Source organism: Phocoena phocoena, chromosome 5 (genome assembly GCF_963924675.1).
Source record: "Phocoena phocoena chromosome 5, mPhoPho1.1, whole genome shotgun sequence".
Taxonomy (NCBI): Eukaryota; Metazoa; Chordata; class Mammalia; order Artiodactyla; family Phocoenidae; genus Phocoena; species Phocoena phocoena.
In genome coordinates, this window is record NC_089223.1 from 75,221,282 (window position 1) to 75,231,993 (window position 10,712).

The 10,712-nt window shown below is 36.7% G+C and overlaps 1 protein-coding gene across 1 annotated transcript in view; it reads right to left on the reverse strand.

Moving 5' to 3' along the window:
- Positions 1–10,000, reverse strand: part of KLB (klotho beta) — a 34,848-nt gene extending 24,848 nt beyond the window's left edge. The window contains 1 exon segment of the mRNA XM_065878228.1: positions 9,176–10,000. Coding sequence (XP_065734300.1) covers positions 9,176–10,000 — 825 coding nt within the window.
- Positions 10,001–10,712: the final 712 nt, after the last annotated feature.

Below are 10,712 nucleotides of genomic sequence, written 5' to 3' on the forward strand. Positions count from 1 at the left end.
TTTGATTAGGAACATCTATAAGAATACTAGTTTTAACTTGTTTGAACATTATTTCCTATATTTTGTTAGAGGTGTCTTAGATCCTAATGAAGATGAGTTGGGAGAATAATATAGGTACTACGGGGAGTTCCCTGGTGGCCTAGTGGTTAGGATTCTGGGCTTTCACTGCTGTGGCCCGGGTTCAATCCCTGGTCAGGGAACTGAGATCCCAAAAGCTGCGTGGCATGGCAAAAAAAAAAAAAAAAATATATATATATATATGTATTTGTATATATATATATATATATGTACTATGCATTAGCTAATTAAATGAATGATTGTTTTAACATTTTTAAACTTTAGATGGCATTGCAGAGGACACACGTATGTGATTTCACAGCACTTTAATGGGACACTAAAGTTTTGAGCAAATAAAAAGTAAAATCATGGGGACAAAGGAAAAAACTAATGGTTAATGTATGGGTCAGTGATAAATTGTTCATAGGTTTTGTGGACAAATAAAACATGCAGATAGATTTTTAAAAATAGATCTTTATTGGAGTATAAATGCTTCACAGTACTGTATTAGTTTCTGCTATATAACAAAGCGAATCAGCTGTGTGCATACATATGTCTCCATATCCCCTCCCTCTTGCGTCTCCCTCTCACCCGCCTTATCCCACCCCTCTAGGTCATCGCAAGGCACCGAGATGATCTCCCTGTGCTATGCAGCTGCTTCCCACTAGCTAGCTATTTGACATTTGGTAGTGTATATATGTAGATGCTACTCTCGCTTCGTCCCAGCTTCCCCCTCCCTCCCCGTGTCCTCAAGTCCATTCTCTATATAATGTCTTTATTCCTGCCCTGCCACTAGGTTCATCAGTACCATTTTTTTTTTTTTAGATTCCATATATATGCATTAGCATATGGTATTTGTTTTTCTCTTTCGGACTTACTTCACTCTCTACGACAGACTCCAGTTCACTACAAATAACTCAATTTCGTTTCTTTTTATGGCTGAGTAATATTCCATCATGTATATGTGCTACAACTACCATATGACTCAGCAATCCCACTACTGGGCATATACCCTGAGAAAACCATAATTCAAAAAGAGTCATGTACCAAAATGTTCATTGCAACACTATTTACAATAGCCAGGACGTGGAAGCAACCTAAATGTCCATTGACAGATGAGTGGATATACATAGATTGCTTTGGTCTGCGGGCCTCTCACTGTTGTGGCCTCTCCCGTTGCGGAGCACAGGCTCCGGACGCGCAGGCTCAGCGGCCATGGCTCACGGGCCCAGCTGCTCCATGGCATGTGGGACCTTCGCGGACTGGGGCACGAACCCGTGTCCCCTGCATCGGCAGGCGGACTCTCAACCACTGCGCCACCAGGGAAGCCCTGTTTTGGTCTTTAAATAGGGAATATGAGTCAAGTATCTATTGAGTCTGCATCAACACAAGTGGCTGCAATGGAGTTGTAGGCTGTAAATTGTTTTTCACTGAGGCTAGGTAGCTGATTCATGTCATTAAACCTGCTAGCTTGGATTCGGACAGATGAAATTTAAATTTTGGATCTGACACTTTTATGAGTAAAAAACCCACACTTGTACAGCTTTGTAACCTCAGGCAAATTTCTGTGGGCTTCAGTTTCATCAACTATAAAATGCCTATAAGAATATCTACCTGGCAGGGTTGATGTGAGAATTGAATGAGCTAACATATGTAAAGTACCTAGTACAGTTTCTGACAATACGTTAGGTGTGCGAAAAAAATTCTGCTTAAAATAATAGTTATTAAGAATAGTATGATAGAATGTCAAAAAGTTATCTGTAATAATTGTCTCAAGTCTCCATTTTAAGACTTAAGACCAATCTCTGTCCTTTATGCTCCCCATTTCTGTGTTCTTTTTTGTTTGTTTGCTTGTTTTTGGTGTTGGCGGGGACGTGGTGGAAGGTAGCAAGTAAGTTTGTTTTTAACCTTCTCACTGACAGAAAAGCTTGGGCTAGTTTTTAGCTACAAGATTTAGCAAAAATTAATTTTAATGTATTATTGTCTTGCAACCCATCTTTAATAAGGGAGTTTTTAAAACTTCCTTTTTTTTTTTCATGGAAAAAAACGTTTCAGACGATCCTTGAAGACTTTGCTTCTGTCTAACCAAGGCAAGCTAAAAATGCTCCAGCTAGAAACTCCATTTCAAAATATTACACTTAGTCTTCAAGATATTGGTAGGGGGGGTTGGGCCAAAGAGGTTTAAAAATGACATTTAATCTATTTAAATGTGCCTGTGAAACACTGCAGACTTCTTGTTCAAGAAAGCAGAGACTTCCCTGGTGGTGCAGTGGTTAAGAATCCGCCTGCCAATGCAGGGGACAAGGGTTTGAGCCCTGGTCTGGGAAGATCCCACATGACGTGGAGCGACTAAGCCCGTGAGCCACAACTACTGAGCCCACGTGCCACAACTACTGAAGCCCGTGTGCCTAGAGCCCATGCTCCACAAAAAGAGAAGCCACTGCAATGAGAAGCCCCTGCACCGCAATGAAGAGTAACCCTCCCTGGCTGCAGCTAGAGAAAGCCCACGTGCAGCAATGAAGACCCAATGCGGCCCAAACAATAAGTAAATAAAAAATAAATAAATTAATAAAAAAGAAAAAAGAAAGCAATGGCAGCTGTCTTTTGCCAAAGAAGGCTTAGCTATAAATCATGTGAATGGTGGCTTTTTCACAGCTGTTTTTGCAGTTTTAGCACTAAATTTTGGTTAAGAATTTTGACAGGTCCTTAAGAAGTGTACTATATAAAGATGATTATTTTCTTTTCCTTTCTTTTAAAAATACAAAATATTCTCATTACTTTCTTATGTATTTTTTGCTTTTGTCACAACACGTAAAAATCGAAAAAATAGTGTGATGACCCCTCAAAACACACCTCTCAGCTTTAAGGATGATGAACATTCTGCACCTTGTTTTGAGATGGGCTTTCAATGTAAACTTTTTAATAGGAGCTGGTATACACAAATTGATTTGCATGTTCTGAAAAGACTATATGTTTATGCCAGTATCTGGGTTGGTGTGCATGTGTGTGTGTGTGTGTGTGTGTGTGTGTGTGTGTGTGTGTCTGAAGTCCACTTGTATTCAATTGCAATTTTAAATACTTTCTGGGGCAAGGCAGATCTCCCTTAAATAGAAAATAATTAATATTATTTATTGAACATCGAATACACATGCAGCCACTTGTGACCTTCTCTGAGGAAATGACGCCAAGACAGAGTTCCTCAAAGATGTGGAAAAATAGGGAATAAATCAAGTCTTATCCTAGGCTCAGGAACAAATGGGTGAGGCCTTGACCTAGAGTAGAGTTTCCCAACATTTCCTGTCCTGAAACCTTCTTTCACAGTATTAAGAAATCTCTTGAGCTCCCGAGGAATTTAAAAAATCATTTCATTATTTGTGTGTGGTATACAAACAAGTGTTGACATATATTTTATTTTATATAAGTCTATTTCTTTAAAGATTGTACTGAAAAGTTTATTTCAAAGAAGTTTAAAATATTCAGAAAATAAAATACTCATATATAAAATACTCATATACATAAACATAAGTATTGGCGTTTTCCCATTTAATAAATATTTTTATATTTTAAAAATTATTTTAATTACATAAGAAAAAGCATTTTATGACACATTTTAAAATGACACAATGTGTTTGGTTTTACGACTGAATATATACTAAAATGCAGAATAAAATTTACATATTCAGTGGTCTTTTCCAAGGCTGGTACACCTACCTCTTTTTGTATGGGATATGACATTGGGCATAACAAAGATGAACATTTTTTTATTTTAAATGTTACATATTTATTTTAAGGATATTAGAAAATACTGGTATTTCGTGTATAATAGGATATAAAATTTCCTTTCAAAATAACCTTTTTTTTTGGCCACACCGTTTGTGGGTTCCCTGACCAGGGATTGAACTCCGGGACACAGAAGTGAAAGCACTGAATCCTAACTACTAGACCATCAGGGAACTCCCCTCAAAATAAACTTTTTTTTTTTTTGCGGTACGCGGGACTGTCACTGTTGTAGCCTCTCCCGTTGCGGAGCACAGGCTCCAGACGCGCAGGCTCAGCGGCCATGGCTCACGGACCCAGCCGCTCCGCGGCATGTGGGATCTTCCCGGACCGCAGCACGAGCCCGTGTCCCCTGCATCGGCAGGCGGACTCTCAACCACTGCGCCACCAGGGAAGCCCCAAAATAAACATTTTTAAAGAAAACTGTTTTAATAAATAATAGTATGTGGTACTTGGATATACAAACAAACAAAAAAGCCAGCAAAAAAGCCAGCATGAAGTGATGCACAAAATACCCAAACTTTGTGAAACACAGTGTTATGGCATCAAAAATGGATAAATACTTATATATTTATAATATTGCTTCTATAACATTCTTTTGAATTCTTGAATTTTGCTCTTAAAAAAGTACAAGCTTTCAAAAAGTAAGTTTACTGTTTTGTTCATAAATAACTATATAAGAGAAATAGTTTGGGGCAACTCTTTCAAGTATTTTACAAATAACACAAAGTTAGTAGGAACAGTCTTTATTCCCAAAGTGTGAAAAGCCAAATTAGATACAATCATCAACATTATTTCCTCATTTAACATTTTTAAGAGAGTCGTTTGTTCTCTAAAAACATCCTGATATGGCATAAATTAGAGTCTATGTATGCGACTTACAGGTCTGGTGAAAATCTCCTTGAGTCAATTTTGTAAAACTGAGACAATTTTACATCCCTCATACTGATTCTATTTCAAACTTTTTGTTTTTTATGCTTCATGTCTTTAACCAGTTGCCAATTTATAGGTTTAAGTCAATGGTTTTCATGGGAGGAAAGGGGCAGAAATTTTGTCCCGCCCCCCTCCCAACTCCAGGAGACATTTGGCAACATCTGGAGACAATTTTGGTTGTTGTAACCCTGTGGAGGAGGGTGCCACTGTCATCTAGGGGATAGAGACCAGGGATGCTGCTAAACGTCCTGTAATGCACAGGACAACTCACCACAAGAAAGAATTATTTGGCCCAATATGTCAATAGTGCCCAGGTTGAGAAATCCTGGTACTATGTAAACAGTTCACATCTATGAAAGATAATAATTTAAAGCCATGAAGTGGTCAGAACCTATCATGGAAGCTGGCAGTATTTAGTGGAGTAATAAACTGAATGAGTTACCATCTTATGAGCAATCTCATATCCTCCAACCTCCCTGCATGTTTACTCAGAGGCTCTCAGATATTTCATTTTAAGGAGGAGGGGATGGAATCTATAAATTTCAGTTATTATGCATATTTACTGCTTTAAAAATAGAATAAAAACCGACACCATTATCGTCTTTACTAATGTGAAAACTTGTGGCTCTGCTGCTCTGAGGCACAAGTGCATAGGCCAAACAGGCTAGGATCTGTCTCTGGGGTTTTAAAAACTGAACTTGGGAGAGAGAACTCTCTTCTACAAAGGAGAGAATGAGGAGAACCCACAAGAAGAAATGGACATGAGAGACTGAGATAAAGGGCTTCTGAGAGTGTCCTGGTTACTGGGTCCTTTCATCCCTGTGATCTGGTTACAGGAAAATGCACACTTTTGCTTGAGCCAACTTTAATTAGGTTTCTGTCTCTTGCAACCAAGAGTCCTAACTTATAAACACACCACTGGATTAATATAAGCAATATTTCAAGAATTAGCAAGAATGCAATGAAATATGAATTTTGAACTTGAGATTGGTTCTTTGATTACAAGGTTTAAGATAGAAATCCTAAATCACTCATTCCTCAAATCTTAATACCTATCATGTACCTAATATTCTGTGCTACGTGCTGGAAACATGAAACACACGAAAAATAGTCTCTCTTTGCAAAGAACTCTCAGACTAGTTGGGGGAGATGGAAAAGTACCATATGAAAAGACTGCTATGATAAAAGCAAGCACATTTTACTGTGGGAGCCCTCAGGAGGGACACTAACCCTAACGAGTCCAGGAGAACTTAGAGCTGGTGACTGCCTAAACTGAGTATTGAGGGACATTAGATGGATAAAGCAGGGAGTAAGGAGGGTGTTCTAGCTGGATAGAGAGTTGGTAGAGGCTGAGTGGAGAGGAATAGTAAGGTAAAATTAAGGCACTCCTAGTCATGCATTATTGTGGAGGGTAGGGTACAAGGGGTCGGCATTAGTGATGGGGACGGGAGAGGGATGGGGATGGCCAGGAAGGAGGGAATGGAGGCTGGGGTTGTGTCTTGAAGATCTTGATGAAAACTTGGGACTTTATCCCTAAAACTTTGGGAAGCCACTAATGGATTTTATGCAAGGGAGTGACATGATGCTTGGTGGAAATGTCACTCTGTAAATGGAGATAATAATAGGTACCTGGCAAGGTTGTTGTAAAGATTATAGATAATATATAAAGCTGTGATTACAGTGTTTAGAGACGGTTAAGGCCAAAAAAGTCACCCTCTTTCTGTTCCAAATATTGTAAAAAACTCAGAGTGGAGCATCTATTAGTAGGGGTGGTTATGGTAAATTTCTACCTGAAAGACTTGCTCTAGGTGCCACCAAGTCCACATAAAGTGGAGTCTAGATTCCAGGTCAGTCTCAGGACTGCCTAGACCATTTAGGTTTCCTGCAAACCAGGACATTTCAGACTGAGTTGGCGTTTTCAGCATCATCCTGGAGCTAGAAACATTGCAATAGGCACTGTGAAATCTTTTCAATATCTGAGGATTGGGGAATAAAGTGGTCTATAAACCACCCATGAATTTAGTTTTATATTAGTTTTTTTAACTCAATAAATATTCTTGGACAAAAACTAGTCCTAAAGAATGCTTCTTCTGGGTCACAAGGTGACATAATAAGGAAGAAATACTTCATCGCAACATAAAATATCAAATTAATCTTTTCTATGTTAGAAGGAGGACAGAGAGGGAGCAAGTGAGCAAATCTAGTTCACCTCAGGCCGCCAGACGATTGCAAGATTTCTCTCTGGTGCTGTAAGCCACTGGGTTATGCAGCAGAGTTCACTTTCTAACTAATTACAAGGGACCCCTCATGCTTCTTATGTAGGTTTGTGATTTAGAAACTTTAAAGGGATGAAAGAAATTATTTGGAAAACATAATAATTTAAAAATGTAATCTATCAATTTAAAACTATAAAATTTATCTTACTATCAGAGAGTGTTAATCTTGTGTTAGAGGCAGAGTTTATCTTAAATTAGAGGGAAATGAAAAACATCTGAAAATATAGCTTTGATAGGATAGGTTTGGAAGCAGTATCTATTTGTTAGTTATAACTTTTTCTTGTGTATTTTTATCAGTCAGTTTTTAAGGCTTTAAATGAATCACTGAAACATATTCTTCATGATAATTCTAATTGTTAACATTTTTCCAGGTAACCAAAAACTTTTTAACAATTTAGAATATTTTTCTTTACACAAAAGTTGAATAAGCATATATGTGCATGTATTTGCATAGATAACTTTAAAAAGACTATATAAAATACTACTAATACTAGTTTTCTTGAGGTTGGGATTATCAGGTGGAGAGGGAGGGAGAAATTTAACCTTTTCATTGTGTACCCTTTGGTACAATCTGATGTTTCTCAGTTTACACAAGCATGTATTGTTTTAATAATTGAAAGAACTAAATAAAAGGAATATTTTTTCTAAAATATATATCATAACCTTCATAGTTAATAGCTATAATTTTTCTCCCCTTGAGGCCTATTTGCTAAATCACAGTATACCCACATATTAACAATATGTTCTATATACAGCTATATTCAAAGCTATGTAAATGACCTTGAGATTGTAATGCAATCTGTTAACTGCAAGGGCAGATGTGACTGAACCATAGTGCAATGCACACGTGTAATAAACCAGAAAGTTCAAAAAGAAAAGAAGGATTAACATATTTTGTATGTGCAAATTTAGACATGGAGTAATTTTATGTTCCTATACATTTTTCTGTTTCTATATATTTTACATTTGATTATTAAAAAATCAAATTACGTCTCGTAGCACATTATAAAACCCTACTAGTAAAGCTTTTTTCATTTTCAAAAGGTAGCAGGTGTCCAGGGTAATTTATTTTTCCCAAGCAAATCATTTAGCTCAAAAAGTGAAGTCTGATTCTAGATATTAGCCTCAATGTGGGATGAAATCTCTTGAAAATTCCTGAATGATTGCTCTTTTAAAAATATTCTTAATAGAGGCATCCAATGTTTACTAATGTTGTAATTTATAAATTCCATGTTGACAACAGCTCATTTTACTCTGTAAACTTGGGCAAGTTATTTAATCTCACTAAGCTTCAGTTTGCTCATCTTTAAAATGGGGATAATAATAGGACCCAGTTCATAAGGTTATCATGAAGATTAAATGTGATAATGCATGTAATATGCTTAATGTCATCTGTGGTAAATAGTAAGCGCTCAATAAATATTAGCTATTATTTTGCTTGCATTTTCACTATTGTTTTAATCATGTTAGCATTTCCCAGCATAAACTCTAGCTTTTGAAATATGCTCCTTTAAAACACTTAAAGCATATTCTTCCCAGTTTTTATGCTACTAGTTTAATTTTAGCTCCTAGAACAAATAATCTCATCTTTCCTGCCATGTAGTACAAATAAAACCAACTGTGAAATACATTTATTTCAATTCCTGCATTTAATATGTATCATCAGTTAGCTAACATTTATTTAGCTCACTATTTCTAAATATCACTAAGAATAGCAAGACTAACAACAAATACATATTTGAAATGGTCATGCCTTAACATAAAATTCTGAAATTTTTGCATGTGGTCAGAAAAGGGTTTCAACAATTAAATTTATAAAGGACTGGTTTTCCACAGAATGAAAGTAAACTCACATTCTCATGCTCTGATGTATAACAGTAGATTTAAAAATAGTTAATTTAAAAGGTGCAATATTTAAGGAAAATAATTGGATTAATATATTAATAATAGCTTAGATAGATAAAACATACACTAAGAATGAAATTTGAGGATAGAACTTGTGAATTAGACTAAAATTAATTGAGTTGATTTCAATAAAAAGAGTTATTTAAATGGAAGATACATTTCTTAGAGTTTCTTTTAAACTCCTGCTCTTTATCCTCTGAAGCTATAATAAGTCAGATGTACAGTACCTTGATCAGGTTGTGTCCCACAGTGTAGACAGCTGCTAAATTTCCCTTCTCTCCAGGGGCATGGATACCTGTCCCATATCCATGCCAAGCGACTAGATATGGGTTGTGAATTGTAATCCAATATTTGACTCGGTCCCCAAACGTCTGGAAGCAGTATGTGGCATAGTCATTGAAGATATCTATTATGGTTTCATTTTTCCACCCCCCATATTTTTCTTGCAGCGCCAAAGGCAAATCCCAGTGGTATAAAGTAACTATAGGTTCAACGTTTCTAAGTACCAGAGCATTGAGAAGAGTATTATAGTACTCGAGACCTTTTGCGTTAGCAGCTGATACTGTTCCATTGGGGAAAAGCCTTGGCCAGGAAATTGAAAATTGATAAAAAGAAACGCCTAAAAAATCCAGGGCTGATAAGTCTTTTTCCAGAAAAATGTAACTGTCACTGGAACTATTTGTGCCGTTGACATTTTTAAGGTGTGTATGGATGAAATGATCCCATATAGAGGGTCCTTTTCCGTCTGTCTTCCAATTCCCTTCCACTTGAAATGCTCCAGTCCCAGCACCCCAGAAAAAGTTTTTAGGAAAAGTGTCATAGAGAAACAGCTGACTTTCATTTACCGGACTAAAGTTAGGATTTTTAGACCATATAGCTCTTCCGTCTCTAGAGAATCCAGTAACAGCTCGAAGGAGAATAAATGCTGACAGGATGACAGATCTTTGCAGTCCCCCGCTGGACATTGTTTTCCTATAGCGTATGTTTCTTTCATCGGTGCTGAAGAAAATCCATTCATTCCCTGGAGATCATGCCTCACAGCCTGGCTTCATTTGCCACTAGCTGCTCGACTGTCTTATCAACGCTTCAGTAAAAAAGCTTGTGATTGTAAAGCTCTGTCAATGATTAGCTTGAACTGTGAGACTTAGGATGGGTCATGGAGAGCAACGTAATTTGAGGGAGGGGGCTCTATTACACTCACCAACACGTCACCTTCTCTCTTATTATTGGAAAAATTAGATGGAAATGCATGTGGCAATAGTTCCAATGTGTAACAAACACACATCAACAGTGAATAAAATGCCATAGTTTCTTTGTAGCCTTTCATATGGATCCAAATCTTTTCTGAATGTTTTGGACATTATTGAGCAAAGTGTATATCTTTTCTATTTTTATAGTTTTTGTGTGGTAATTTTATTTTTCACATTTCAGGAAAAACAATCTTATGGACAAATAGTATTCCTACATGCCCAAAATAAAGAATTAAAAAACATAAGATATTACACTTCCACGAAAATTACAACACATCTAAGAATAATCTTATTAAATGCTACCTATTTTAAGAAAATTATAAAAATGTCTTTATAAATTAAAAAAAGATGAATGAAGAAATATATAACACTGAAACATTGAATAATTGTTTGGGTGGAAGCATTGAGTCATTTCCAATTTAATTTATACATTTAATGCACTTTTTTTTTTTTTTTTTTTTTTTTTGGCGGTACGCGGGCCTCTCACTGTTGTGGCCTCTCCCGTTGCGGAGCA